Source organism: Rhamphochromis longiceps, linkage group LG1 (genome assembly GCF_057381845.1).
Source record: "Rhamphochromis longiceps isolate RC_006_pf linkage group LG1, R_longiceps_female_GT1.1, whole genome shotgun sequence".
NCBI lineage: Eukaryota > Metazoa > Chordata > Actinopteri > Cichliformes > Cichlidae > Rhamphochromis > Rhamphochromis longiceps.
In genome coordinates, this window is record NC_140557.1 from 25,642,708 (window position 1) to 25,657,502 (window position 14,795).

General features: G+C 42.2%; 2 protein-coding genes across 2 annotated transcripts; one reads left to right on the forward strand and one right to left on the reverse strand.

Annotated features, from left to right (window-relative positions):
- Positions 1-2,038: 2,038 nt before the first annotated feature.
- grk1a (G protein-coupled receptor kinase 1 a) lies at positions 2,039-8,015 on the reverse strand. The gene is made up of 7 exons (XM_085411481.1): positions 7,314-8,015; positions 6,765-6,892; positions 6,451-6,608; positions 4,904-4,987; positions 3,155-3,279; positions 2,725-2,926; positions 2,039-2,331 (listed from the first exon to the last, which is right to left on the reverse strand). The coding sequence occupies exons 1-7, from the start codon at positions 8,013-8,015 to the stop codon at positions 2,039-2,041; spliced, it is 1,692 nt and encodes a 563-aa protein (XP_085267607.1).
- A 1,796-nt stretch (positions 8,016-9,811) lies between these two features.
- On the forward strand, positions 9,812-13,453 carry LOC146678816 (potassium-transporting ATPase subunit beta-like). The gene is made up of 7 exons (XM_085411486.1): positions 9,812-9,923; positions 11,282-11,410; positions 11,495-11,608; positions 11,720-11,925; positions 12,024-12,086; positions 12,347-12,439; positions 13,295-13,453. The coding sequence occupies exons 1-7, from the start codon at positions 9,812-9,814 to the stop codon at positions 13,451-13,453; spliced, it is 876 nt and encodes a 291-aa protein (XP_085267612.1).
- Positions 13,454-14,795: the final 1,342 nt, after the last annotated feature.

The following is a 14,795-nucleotide window of genomic DNA, read 5'->3' on the forward strand; positions in this document are numbered from 1 at the left end:
AACAGTATAAATAAAAAACTCCAACAATCCAACAATCATCAGTGAACAAGCACTCAACAAAGAGGATTGTGAATTCGGTGTCCATATCTGACATCCAGAGATCAAAGCAAATGAGACACGATGTTTCTAATTTTAGCACTTCTGTGCATGTGAACAAAGGGAGACACAAACATTCGTTTAAAGAGCGAGTTCTGGTCAAAGCACTGAAGATCAAAGTAGTTCCACCCAGAGTAAATGTCTGGCTGTGTTTTAGGGCCAAATACCATAACTGTAGTTTTGTTTGTATTTGGCTCATCCAGGCCATTATAGATGAAAATCCCAGGGTGTGATCTCCATAGCAAAATAAAACGCCTCTAGTGTTTTCCTATATTTAGCCTTTATTGGACAAAATGGTTGAGAATGGGCAGGAAATTTGGTCCAGGCTGAATTAAACCCAGGTCTCTGCAGCCTTTCAGCACATAGCCATGCTCTGCATCCTGTATGCTCCACTAATATGTTTCATCTTTGTTCTTCAGTTCAACTCATGTTATCAAATTAAGTAAGTAATGAGGTTAAGAAAGCACAGAGTGACCAGTTTCATTATTTCTGTGTATCAGGCTGGTGTTTCACCCTTTTTATGTATTTGTGCTAAAAGCAAATGAAGGTTACTGTACATGGAAGAAGCCTCCTGAATATTAGATCATTATCTGCTGTCTTACCTGTGCTAGATTTCCATAGTATGGGAAGTAGGAGGGATCCATGATTCCACCGTCTGGGAAATACTCTATTTTTGCCACACTGTCCTCTCCATCCTACATCCAAACAGAAACAGAGTTTTCTTTCATTGAAAGAAGATCTTGATTCATTTTGTGAATCTTTGTTAAACTGTGGCTGATGAGTTTAAAAGGCAGGAGATTAACAGACAGGAAGCGTGTGATGGAAAGAGCTGTGAAAGGTGGAAAATGTGTTGAATCCAGTGTTTTTCCACAGTATAGAGTCACCCTATACCCACTACCCACTATACCCATTTGGTGCTTAAACTGTAGTGTGTAAAATAGTGTAAAACTATAACACTATCAATTCTTTACAATTTAAAGTCTCCAAAAGTTGATACTGTTCATCTGGACGTCAGGATGAACAGAATCAATGTTTGGAGATTTACTTACCTGGATGATTGAGCATGCATCAAGACAATTTAAAGTCTATTATTCCACAGTGAGAGTTGAAATCATTCAAGACATCTGTTGGCCTTCTCAGGAGTGGATGTACCAGCAAATTCACACCAAGGTCAGCACTTGTAGTTGTGTTATGTTAAAGTTCATGACAGTATGGATTATTTGGAGAAAGTGTCTTCTCTCTAAAAGGAACATGACAGCACAGCTCAGGGTTGAATAAAAACCACACAGAACAAACACTCCAGCTGTCAAGCACGGAGGTGGAGGGGTGATGATTTGGGCTCCTTGCTGTCACTGAATTAAACTCGGTAAGGACCGGATGAATATTTATTATTACCTGATGTCTTTGTCGCTGTGTGTATTAGTGGAGGAAAAAAACAACAACACAAAATCCTGATTTTAATGGCAAAGTATTTATTTAAATCCATAAATATCTCTACAGCTATGAGTAGACTGTTATTAAAGTGTGCAAAAATGTTAGAGCTGAAAAGTGGAAACACAGACGTAAACCTGCATACATGCTCTCACCTGTGCAGGTGTTTTTGATTAATTAAGTTGCATTTCAGAGAGTCTGAATGCTGGCAAAGAAAGCAGACAAACAAAAGCAGGATAATAAAATATATAAATTCTCTGTTTTTTGCGGTCCACGCGCACAAACAATGAATAAGCAATCGTTCCTGTAAAACTCAAAGAGAAGTCAAAATGACATTACAGCAACAAACTGAACACAAAGTGCAGATAATACTGTAAAAACCTGATTATGGCTCAGAGCAGTTCCACCAGTGCAACTTTATCATGACGAAATACACTTATGTCTAACCTGTACTGACCACCTGTACAAAAAGTGCTCAAAAAAGCAAAAAGTTCATGTCATTTGAAACCCTTTACGACACAGCGCAGGTGGAGGACTTGGGCGGCTGCTCCAGGATGGATTCCCGCCGCAGGTCGTTGGGTAAAGTGCCACCCGGACCCCAGACTGTGAGCTCGCCGTAGATGCCGGTCTCGATCATCTCCTCCTGCCAGGGGATGGGGATGTTCCCCGAGGCGAACTCGTCGAAAAAGTCCACGTCCTTGTCGTCCAGCTGCACGCCTTTAACCGTGGAGAAGGCTCCGACGTCGTCGACATCCTTCGCGTAAACTGTTTTGGAGTCCGGCACGAAAGGGGGCGTAAGAATCCCTGTGCAGACACAACACAGAGAGACGCAGGGTTCTTATCTCTTCCCTAGGGTGACACACTGTCCTTATTAAAAGCAAAAAACTGTTGCTTTGGCTCTGGCTGAATTTATTTCTGTGGCCCATTTAAAAAGAGAAGATAAGAAGATGAAAAGCCACAGAATAAATGTGGGTTTGGATCATCTCTAATGTTGGGGAGGTCCTGAAGTCTGAGTGAGTGTTTCTACAGCTGGATTTTTATCAGCACTAAAACCGATCACACCAAGCTTTAAATGAAACCAGTCCCGCTCTTTAAACCTCATGCACAGATGTGTGTTAGTGCAACCATGATGAAAGCCGACACTACAAACGGGAGACTTCAGTGGAACTTTGGGTTCCTTGCGTGTTTCTGTCTGACCTGCATTCAGTTTCCTCCAGTTAATCTCACTGAAGAAAGGGTGCGCCCTCAGCTCGTCGCACGAGTCGTTCTTGAAGCCGAGCCTCTTGTCGACCTCTTTGCACAGCAGACCCTCACAGATGGACCGGGCGTTCTCGCTAAACTTCTCCGGATAAGTTACCGGATCATTCAAAATCCGCTTCTTCACCACCTTATTCTCCACCTTTAACATTAAAACCAAAGCAGAAAAAAGAAGGTGAATGAAAACCTGATTGTCACGTTTGTTTAACACTCTAAAATCTGTATAATTGCACAGACAGCAAGATGCATGACAGAAAGAAACGAGAGGTTCTTGAGGAGAAAAGATCAGAAAGATCAAATAGTAAATTTACAAACTGCTTCAAAAAGAAAATGACACAAGATCGCACATAGCACGTCTCAGTGCTTCTACCTTCTCTCCTCGGGTCCTGAAGGGCCCCTTAGCAGCCAGAAACTCGTACAGAGTGACTCCCAGAGTGAAATAATCCACAGAGTAGTCGTATTCCTCACCTTTCAGCAGCTCCGGAGCCATGAAACCTGCAGGTGACAGCGTGTGACAGAGTGTGGATGAAAACGACCAGGATAAAGTATCCTCCATTAGCAGGGAAGACGCTTTTGTATTTCAGGGGCTCTATTGATTGAAGATTCAATTTTAGTGCACATTTTGCCATTTCCAGATGTTACACTTTGGCGAACTCCTAGAGATGTTATCCGATCAACTTCATATTTGCTCAGTCTGAACTACAGATCTGGACCATATTGAAATGTGGAGCTTTTGAGTTTCTGTCAAAGGGCGTGGCCATGGCGACATTGCAAAATGTAATCACTCCTCATGAATTTTCATTTTGATCTCATTCACTCATACATTTTCCAGTCTGGACCAAACCACTCAGGTGTGATAAGGCTCCGCCCCTAAACACATTTCATTGCCAGCAACCATAATTTGTCCAGGAAAGCCGCACACAGTGGGTTTTAGTTCACATTGAAAAATGTGAGTTTTTGTCAAAAGGTGTGACCCTGACGGCATGACGAATTTTGATGCTTCGCCATGAAGCACGAAATTGCTATAACTCAAAGAAATTTAGTCTCCTAAACTTCACAGGCATGCTGAGAGTCCCACCCTGAACAGGTTTGAATAGTTAGAGTGGCACCTAGTGGGAGCAAGACATGTAGTTATTGAGACTTTGATGTATTGCTTCTCCCAGGTTTACCCCATCCACCTCAAAAGCGGTCAGAATAAACATCACACTTTGATGATACTTCAGTGTTAAAATTGTGGGTTTACGTTGAATGGCGCACCCTGGTGGCAGGGTGAATCACCGCAAAACAGGAAGTAGGTTTCATGTTTTATGGTCCTTTCCATTGACCATTGTAACAAGGCTCCACAGCGCCAGCTACAATTAAAACAAACAAACAAAAAAAAACTAGCCCTCACACCATTCTTCATTTAGGAGTCTAAAATTTGGCAGCCCGATAAAAGACATCAAGATTTACAAAAAAATCTCTTGGAGCCATATCCTAAACCCAACAGGAAATCAGACATTTTGAATTTAATGTGTAATGTTAGCTAAAATTTTCACAGTTTTCAGGCCTCGTACTTTAGCGAACTCCTCCTCGGGATTTCAGGAGATCAACATGATCTCAGGTTGAAGTTAAAGACCTGGGTGGCATGTAATATCTGCTGTCTCCTCTGCTGCCTATCTACCAATGATGAGGAACAGAAAATTAAAAGAATATTTTTCATCGCCACCTAGTGGACAGAGGAGGTGTTTAGCATGTCTCGATGCACCCAGTGTGAGTGCCCTCGCATTTCTGATTGCAGCTTTAATTTTGCATTGTTTTCATTATATGTTGATCAAAAGTCTCATACAAATAAACTTTCACTGCCTTTCTTGAACAAAAGTACACTTCGCTATTATCATACTGTGTAAAACAAATGATCTCTGAGCGGTTTTACTTTATTTCACATGATAATGTTAATTTGATAACGCTGGAGCTCATGTATGCAAAGAGCTAAACACCTGAGGTAAAATCCTCAACTGTGAAATGTAATTGTAGTAGTCTGTATTTCAGTATATTGCAAGGTAAATTTCACACATTACGTGCAGAAACACTGAGTTTAGTTGGTTTTTTTTTTCCATTTGAGGATTCTGTGGTGTACCTGGAGTGCCGGCGTAGCCCTTGATTTTAAACTGATCATCAGCCAGCTCCACAGCCAGACCAAGGTCAGAGATACGGACGTTACCTGTGTGAGAGCAAACAGGTTAATGTCAGCGTCACAGATATGATAAGCAACTCATTAACCTGCAGAAGTGTGATAACCCAAAGATATCCTTCTGTTAGCTGTGAAACACATTGTGTGTAATGTAGGTATGAAGTGTGTGTGTCAGTTTTAACTTCAGGAGGCTATTTCAAGTCAAGGTGAAGAGCTGTAATTGCACAAGCAGCTACAACAAGGCTTTTGTAATGGTTTTTAGAAATAGTTCACCATTTTGGAAAACACGTTAGCATAAAGCTAGGTGAGACAGAAGCATAATTCTTACCATTATCGCAACATATAGCGCGCTATCTAAGGCTAAATGCGTCATTAGGGAATCTTAAAAACACAATAAATACTAGAGTCCGAACAATATCTGACTTTCAAGACTGATATCGATCTTGTGTTATTTAAAAATCTGATATCTCAATTTTGATATAAAATTTTCAATTTTATGAAACAAAAATGGATGAGCTTGTTGTCGGTTTTTTTGCAGTCTGCCCTCTAGTGAGCAAACTATGCAACATCAGCAGTCACACAATGGTCGAAGGGTGTTTCTTCCATCTCTTCTTTACTTTTTCAATTTTCATTCAGCAGTCGTTATAAATGCAGATACCAATAAATCGGTAAATAGCTAATACTGGATGATAATATCAGCCCTCCAATAAATCCTTTGTGCAAATTTGAAATGAACTATGTTTTGCAGGATAACCACAGAACGGTGCCACAGGTTGCAAAAACAGGAAAGCTGATGCCCCCTGTAGCTCTCCCCTCTTCGCTCTAAGCCCCTCCCACCAGAGAAGCACAGGCATTATTTGGGCTAAAAAAATAAGACTTTATGCAGCACACTTGCTGTAGACTGACCTGATCTAATCTGGGAAGGCTGATGATCTTGTAGGGAGTTAGACTTTCTAGAGCCTGGAGGAAGTGCAGGAGTCTAGCTCCTTCTCAAAAACCTCTTGATTTTACAACATGCAGAAATGTAACGATTTTGGATATGTTTAAATTATATATAAAATATATATGCTGACTCGAACATACAAACGGTGTGTAAAGGATGTTCAATCAATTTTGATTTAAAAAAAAAAGCTCTGAAATATGGTTTTAATTTCTTCTCTGGTCATATTTCCTGTTGTGGAATTCTCTCACAGAAATCAGGATCCTTCGAGTCCCATGAGTGCCTCTCTTATTGTCTGTGTCTATAACTGATGGTCACTGCCAGATGTTAAACATAGGATTTTCCTGTGTCCTTGCAAGAAGTGGAAATAGGTTTCACGTGACTGTATTACCAGTCTGAAAATTGTTTAAATGTGATATCTATGATCCTGCAGGTAACCAGCTGCTGACCTCATACTATCGCTTCTTTCATGTTTACATTGTCTCTACGTGGTGGCATGAGCACTGCAGACTAGACAGTTACCTTGGAGTCATCTTGTTCACGAGTGTTTTACCTTGATTATCCAGCAGCACATTCTCTGGTTTGAGGTCTCTGTAGATGATCCTCTTCTGGTGGAGGTGCTCCATGCCCTGGATGATCTGCGCAGCATAGTAGCAGGCTCGTGGCTCTTCAAATCCCGGGTTGTTCTCATCCACATTATAGATATGGTACCTAATGCGATCAGAGAGAGATGTTGTAGGTTCATCCAAGGCAAAAATCCCTATATTGCAATAATAATTCTTAGTTTTGGGGTTGCAAGTTGTTAAATTACCTCTATGAGCCTGAAAAGGTGTAGGATGATGGGTCAAAGAGAAAAGATGATCTAACCTCAGGTCTCCGCCGTTCATGATGGTCATGACCAGACACAGCTCTGTTTTCGTCTGGAAGGCATAAGCCAAAGAGACGATGAACCTGCTGTGAACTCGGGCCAGGATCCTTTTCTCCACCATCGCGCCCTGCAGGCAGCAGAGGAGACAGCAGGAGACATGAGAAACTCTGTGAGTAACAATATCTGAACTTGCATTTCCAGCTGCACCAGCTCTCCAACTTTAGCAGCGTCTTCTTGTGTCTGCTTTGATGACTAGAGACAGGAGACTTCAGTCGAGGTCCGCTCCATTTATAAACATGACAGGATTGGCACTTTATGCTATAAGGAGATCAAAATGTACTAATGCCGAGAGGACTAATCATATAAGCCCATGGTGCTCACCTGTAAGCCTCTATCCTAACACTGACTGTTTAGACAGGTAGGCTGGTCAGCTACTGCAGGTAAAAGTCCTGCAGAACCTCATGGAAACTAAATCAAAAAGGTTCCTGTATTTGAACAACTTCATGAACTGCTGGACCTATAATAGAGCAGGTGGCATGACTCCTTACCTCATAGCCTTTTCTCTTCTTCAGCCTCTTCTTGTTGAGCTTTTTGCAGGCATACAGTTTCCCCGTGCCCCTCATCTGACAGGCAAAGACTTCCCCAAAACCCCCTTTCCCCAGTACACGAAAATCCATGAACCAGTCATCTCCCATGGGCTGCATCTCCAGCCACTTCCACTGCAGAAACCTCTTCAGGTACATACTCTCCAGGAAAAACGTGTAGGGCACTTCCTTGAGGAAGTCCATCACACTGTCCATGGTCTCGTTGAAAAGGTCGTCAGAAGCCTGTTGGTGCTTCTCTTTGACCTTCGTGATGCCATTTTCTGGCAGAAAGGGGCAGTAATACTTGGCATCAGGCTCCATATAACGCGATATGATCTTGCACGCTTTGTTGACTCGATCTTCATCTTCAGCATTGTTGTACTCCTCGATATCTTTCCACAGACGGCTGGGGCCTTTGTACTCGTTGTTGGACTCCAGGAACTCCTGGAAGAGACGTTTGCCGATGGGCTGCTCCACACAGACCGTCTGGAAGCCCAGGTCTAAAGTCTCCCGCAGACCCTCGCACACCGTGATGTGAAGCAGCTTCAGGCGGGAGTGGAACTTCTTGTCTCGGTTGGCCGCTGGGTTGGCAGTGCCATCAAAGCTTCCGCGGGCCGAGATGTAGGCAGAGTTGGCCACAACTGTCGTCAAGCCACCGATATCCATGGTGGATAAGAGAAAAGGAGGGAAGGATAAAGAGATGCAACTAAAGTGTTACAGGGAAGAAAAAGCAGATGGGAAAGTCTGCAAATGAGAACCGAAATAAAGAAATCGCAAAATGCAGACAAAAATCACAGAGAAGTAAGTGATGTAAGAGAGGACTTCTTCCTCCGGTGATTCAGAAGCAGAGTGACTCGCACATGTGAGCATCTGCTCACTGCAGAGTGACTTCCCTCCCTGACAGTCTCTGCCTCTCACACATGCACACACACATGCAGATCTACCTGACTCATCGCCTTTCCTCAAAGACACTTATCCACGCTGAATCTCTGTAATGCTCTGCCCCGTGCCCGACCATGTGCTCTGTGCCGGAGGCGGGACGAGAACAAGGTGTGAGGGAACACGATGGAAAGTAGAGGCAGAAAATGAAAGAGGAAAAAGAGACAAATTAGGTAAAAATATGCATGTATGTAGCGGGACAGTAATGACAGCAGTGTAGAGAGAGAGCAAAGTTCTCCATCACTTTATTAGGTACACCTGTTAACTGCACATTAAGAAAGTGAAGAAAAGTGATTTAAGTGACTTTGAATGTGGCATGGTTGTTGGTGCCAGACAGGCTGATCTGAGAATTTTAGAAAGTGCTGATCTGCTGGGATTTTCCCACAGAACCATCTCTAGGGTAAAGAGAAAGGAAAGGAAACAGAGAGAGAAAAAAGAGAAAACTTCCAGTGAGCGGCAGTTTTCTCTGGGGAAAAATGTCTTGTTGATGTCAGAGGTTAGAGGAGAATGGCCAGATTGCTTCGAGCTGATATGAAGGCAACAGTAATTCAAACAATCACTTGTTACAACCAATGTATGGAGAAGAGCATCTCTGAATGCACGAAACATCAAACCTACAACAGCAGAAGACTGCACCTGACGCTGAAAAATGCCAGAGTCTCAATTTCTGAGCAACATTTGGACACTAGATGAAATGAAAATATGCTTTGTATCACCCCCCCATCCCTTTAGGACCTCAGCAGGATCATGTATTATGTCACAAAGCTCAGATCACCTCAAACTGGATTCTTGAACATGACAATGCTTCATAGTAGCTGGAGTAGCTGGTGTCATTAAAATATATGAACTTAGTAGCAGTGAAGCAAGCCGGCGGAGCCTCCACCTGAAACTGAATTTGAAGTTTTTGCAGCCCTGTATTAAAATAACCTACGCTCAACCCAGTAGAGCACCTTTAGGATGTGACAGATGTGCAGCCAACAAATCTGCAGAAACTGTGGTGCTGTCATGTCATCATGGAGCAAAATCCCTGCTGGAGGAACATTTCCAGCATCTTGTTGAATCTCTGCCACAAAAAATGGGCTAGTACCTATAAAGTTTGTGCTTTAGTACATCAGAATTAGTCAAATGTTTCAGAGGCCAAACTGACTCAGGTTTTCATTTCTGTTTGGATTTGCAGTGATTTAAATCAGTCCTGTTATCAGTAGTAGCCAACCTTTTCAAGGTGATCCTGGTGTTTCTCCAGTGAATCAAGGACGTCATTGCTAATGAAGGAAGTTTACCTGCTCCTGTCATGGTACACCTTATCTTGGCCTCATAAATACATAGTGAAAGATAACACACATCACACTGTCGACCGACTGTAAGTGCAGAAAAGAATGAGACTGGACGCAAGACGTTAACACAAAAGCTGAAAGTTCCTCAGAAGATTTGGAGAGGGACGAGAGAGGGAAGAAAGAAATATTACAGCTGTCTTTACTGAGCTGAGAGAAGGAAAGAGAAAAGGTTTGCTGTGAAGCTCCATCATGGCCACTCTGAAGGAAAAGAGGACTTGCGGGCAGCGGTGTGAAGACTTCGGCCGCTTTGTCTGGAACTCGGAAAATGGGACGTTTATGGGAAGAACGCCAGAGAAATGGGGTAACAAGGACATGACTTCACTAACCTCTCCTGCATTAAATAGACTAGAATTTTTAAACCGCTTGCAACAAGTATTTTTCAGATTATTTAAAACATGCTGATAGCACTCATTCAGTCAAGTTACATGTTAAAAATTGTCCTAATAACCTTTAAATCTTTTCTTTTCTTTTTGTCTGTATTTTATTTTGAATTGTTGCTGTGATCTGAGCTTTGTGACATGGTGCGCATGATGAGCACACTGTCCTCATAAAGGATTTGATGTGGTCAGCAAGAATACTCAGGAATGCTGTGGTGTTTAAATGAAGCTCAGTTGGTACTAAGATGCCCAAAGCGTGCCAAGAAAGTATCCCCCATGCTGTTACACCACTACCATCCTGAACTGGATGGAGCCATGTTTTTATGGTGTTAATGCTAAATTCTGACCCTAAAATGTGAATGTAGCTGAAACGAGAGTCATCAGACCAGGAAACATTTTTCCATCTTCTACTGACCAGTTCTTCCCATCCGTTAAGTAGCCTCGGTTTCATGCTCTTAGCTAACAGGAATGGCACCAGATGTGGTCTTCTCCTGCTGTAGCCCATCTGCTACCATTAAGGTTTGGTGTGTTGAGGGCTCTGACCCTAGATTCAAATGTCACAGCAGAAATTGAAACTGTGTGAAGCTGTAACTCAGCTTCCTGTTCTTCGATGACAGGAATGGCACCGAGTGTGATCTTATGTTGTTGTAGGTTTAATTTGCTGTCTTTCAGAGGTACTTTTCTGCAGAACTTGCTTGTAACAAGTAAATATTTGAGTTACTAATTCCTTTCTATCCGTTTAAAGCAGTCTGACCTCTGGCATCAACAAGGCACTGTCACTCTCTGGATGTTTTCTGTTTTCGGCCCTTTCTCTGTAAACCCTCTTTAAATCATATAAGTCAGGGCCGATTGGCTCGTTACACATTTACATTAAAGGGCAGTTGAAAGGCTGTACCTAATGAAGTGGCCGGTGAGTGTAGTTGTTTTTCTTTCACATAAAACATAAAAGGCCTCAACAGTATCTGTGTGTGTGTGTTTGCTGAAAGACACGCGTGATCCCAGTCACATGTCATGCACTCCTAGAGCAGCGAGAGATAAGTAATGATAAGTTTTGTGCACCCTTCTCTGTTTGACCTTACAATGAGATTAAATTCAGTTTGCAGCAGCAGAGGACACCTTGACCTCTGCGTTTCCACATTAGGCAGAGCTGCCTTGCTAGTGTGTACAGTAAATATTCTTTCTCTCACTCTGATTTTCCAAGCTTCAGAGTGAGCAACATTGATAACTAAAACACTTATTGATGTACCCATAAAGGTGTGTTAATAAACTCCTTCCTTCACAGTGTACATTAGTCTGTACTATGTGGCCTTCTACGTCATCATGACGGGGCTCTTTTCTTTGGCGATCTGGGTCCTCATGTACACCATCAGTCCCTACAAACCTGACTACCAAGATCGACTAACATCACCAGGTTACATAAATCATGAATACATAAATACATAAATAATCACAAAAGATATCTCAGTGCCTCATAAGCATCTGCTTTCCCACTCAGGGGTGATGGTGTGGCCGGACACATACGGAGAGGAAGACGTTGAAATCTCCTACAACACGTCAGAGAAGGCCAGCTGTATGGAAATGGCCAACATCCTTCACGACTTCCTGAAGCGTTAGTGTTCCCATACACGATTTATTCTGCATTATGTAACTTTTAATGTGCACATATGTCAAAGAAAATTAAAAAAAGACACCTGGCTCTGTTTTCACCTCTCTCTTTTAGCCTACAATGACACCAAGCAGCTGGAGTGCAACAACTACAACTGCACCAAGGGGAAGTACTTCATCCAGAAGACCTTCTCTGCCCCCCACCACACCAAGTGGGCTTGCCCCTTCACGCAGAGCATGCTGGGACCCTGCTCTGGAATTGAGGATCCGACTTTTGGCTACAACAGCACCATGCCTTGTGTCGTCATCAAGATGAACAGGGTGCGTTTGGTTTCACTCTGTCAGGATATTTAAGCTAGAAAAGCAATGACATCATATAATAACCAGAACTAAAAGCAAATGTTGTGTTTTGTCTGCAGATTATTGACTTTTTGCCTTCTAATAACACCGCTCGGCCCCCATATGTGAACTGCACCATACTGGTGAGCTGCATGCAGTTACTTTAAAGTAGTAAAGTAGTAGTATAATATCTGAAAAAAGTAGTGGGTATAGGGTGACTCTATACTGTGGAAAAACACTGGATTCAACACATTTTCCACCTTTCACAGCTCTTTCCATCACACGCTTCCTGTCTGTTAATCTCCTGCCTTTTAAACTCATCAGCCACAGTTTAACAAAGATTCACAAAATGAATCAAGATCTTCTTTCAATAAAATAAAACTCTGTTTCTGTTTGGATGTAGGATGGAGAGGACAGTGTGGCAAAAATAGAGTATTTCCCAGACGGTGGAATCATGGATCCCTCCTACTTCCCATACTATGGAAATCTAGCACAGGTAAGACAGCAGATAATGATCTAATATTCAGGAGGCTTCTTCCATGTACAGTAACCTTCATTTGCTTTTAGCACAAATACATAAAAAGGGTGAAACACCAGCCTGATACACAGAAATAATGAAACTGGTCACTCTGTGCTTTCTTAACCTCATTACTTACTTAATTTGATAACATGAGTTGAACTGAAGAACAAAGATGAAACATATTAGTGGAGCATACAGGATGCAGAGCATGGCTATGTGCTGAAAGGCTGCAGAGACCTGGGTTTAATTCAGCCTGGACCAAATTTCCTGCCCATTCTCAACCATTTTGTCCAATAAAGGCTAAATATAGGAAAACACTAGAGGCGTTTTATTTTGCTATGGAGATCACACCCTGGGATTTTCATCTATAATGGCCTGGATGAGCCAAATACAAACAAAACTACAGTTATGGTATTTGGCCCTAAAACACAGCCAGACATTTACTCTGGGTGGAACTACTTTGATCTTCAGTGCTTTGACCAGAACTCGCTCTTTAAACGAATGTTTGTGTCTCCCTTTGTTCACATGCACAGAAGTGCTAAAATTAGAAACATCGTGTCTCATTTGCTTTGATCTCTGGATGTCAGATATGGACACCGAATTCACAATCCTCTTTGTTGAGTGCTTGTTCACTGATGATTGTTGGATTGTTGGAGTTTTTTATTTATACTGTTGCAGGTTCTCTACCATTATTTTATCATAAGAGTCTTGAGATGATTCGGTGCCACATCATAAGCACTTTTTTTTCTGTTCAGGTACCCTCGTTCTTATGTTGCACTTGGGTAAGGAACCAACACTCTGCCTCTTCTTCTTTCTTTCTTTCTTTTACAGCCTACTTATGTCAACCCACTGGTGGCCGTTCGGTTCAGCCTGGTCGGAGAGAAGGAAGCCAAGATCCAGTGCAGAGTGGTGTCTGAAAAGATCAGCTACGAAAACATCCACGACCCCTATGAGGGGAAAGTCGTCTTTTACCTCAAAGCAGTGAAATGAACCATGTCAGATAGTCACACAGTACCACTACTCACCTGCTAGTATCATGTATCTGGATCTGTAGGGATACTTATCAAACCGCCTTTAAGCCACTTGTATTCAACTTAAGCAGTCTATAGACCTAAGTTTCCAAGTAATTTATTAATGTTGTTGCAAAATAAATTGTAAGATCTAGAAATCTGAAGGAGCAAAATTCAAGCGTTGTGACCTCCAAATGTGTCCTTAGAAACAGTGGATAAATGTATTTAAGCAACATAATGAAGAGTCTGAATAATAACAAATAAAATGATATGAACAATTATATAGTTTTGACTATGAGAATGAGCAAAATCAGAACGGTCACTTCTGACTAATAAAAATCTGAGTATCAGCTGTAGAGTGTCTGTAACTGGCTGCCGTCTCCTCGAGATAATAGGATGATGACAGTGAGGAGGTTTCTCAGGGATGTGCTGACTGCAGACTTTGTAAGTTATCAGCTTACACGGTGCAAGCATGCTGGTGTGCACACATACAGAGACACAGACGGACACGTGTAGGTGTGTCTCACATTATTATTATTGAGGTTTCCTGAGGTCTCGTAAGCCTGCTGTCGTTTTCGTGGAAAGGATTACTGTGTTTGGTGACGAGTGAATGTTTTAATCACGTGGACAGACACACATGAACGCTTCTATAAACATTCATGTGGAACTAAATATTCCACAGTCATCTGTTAGTGGTATTATAACAAAGTGGAGGCAATAGGGAACAACAGCCACAACAAGGTAGGCCACGTAGAACCACAGCAGGTTCGGTGTGGAAGAACTTGACTGGCCTGCACAGAGTCCTGAGCTCAACCCCACACCTGAGCCAGGCCTTCTCATCCAACATCAGTGTCTGACCTCACAAATGGATGAATGGACAAAAATTCCCACACGTTCCTCAATCCTGTGGAAAGCCTTCCCAGGAGAGATGAAGCTGTTAGAGATGTAAATGGTTGACCAACATCATATTAAACCCTACCAATCTAGAAGGGGATGTCGCTCAAGTGTATATGCGTGTGAAGACATACGAGTGTATGTAATACACTTGTATGTCGTATGTCCTCCACACCATTACACCATCTGGTTTTGTTTTTTCAGATCATTCTCTGTAAACACTAGAGACGGCTGTGTGGGAAAATCCCGGCATCCTGATCTGATGATTGGTTTGAACTTCAGCAGGTGGTCTTAACCATGCGATTGGCTGATTAGAGATTTGCAACTGAACAGGCGTAGCTAACAAAGTTCCTGATTATTGTAGATTTTTTCAGAAATGAACCTCTTAAGCAACTTTTTGCGTCTCTACAACACAACTACAGTTAATT

What these genes read in the sequence shown, in the direction of transcription:
- grk1a (XM_085411481.1), bottom strand. Translation starts at nt 8,015, where the DNA reads ATGGATATCGGTGGCTTGACGACAGTTGTGGCCAACTCTGCCTACATC. An exon ending in AGAAGAGAAAAGGCTATGAG is followed by an intron (nt 6,893 to 7,313) that starts GTAAGGAGTCAT and finishes TGCTGCCTGCAG; the next exon opens with GGCGCGATGGTGGAGAAAAG. An exon ending in ATGAACGGCGGAGACCTGAG is followed by an intron (nt 6,609 to 6,764) that starts GTTAGATCATCT and finishes TGATCGCATTAG; the next exon opens with GTACCATATCTATAATGTGG.
- LOC146678816 (XM_085411486.1), top strand. Translation starts at nt 9,812, where the DNA reads ATGGCCACTCTGAAGGAAAAGAGGACTTGCGGGCAGCGGTGTGAAGAC. An exon ending in AGATCGACTAACATCACCAG is followed by an intron (nt 11,411 to 11,494) that starts GTTACATAAATC and finishes TTTCCCACTCAG; the next exon opens with GGGTGATGGTGTGGCCGGAC. An exon ending in CCTTCACGACTTCCTGAAGC is followed by an intron (nt 11,609 to 11,719) that starts GTTAGTGTTCCC and finishes TCTCTCTTTTAG; the next exon opens with CCTACAATGACACCAAGCAG.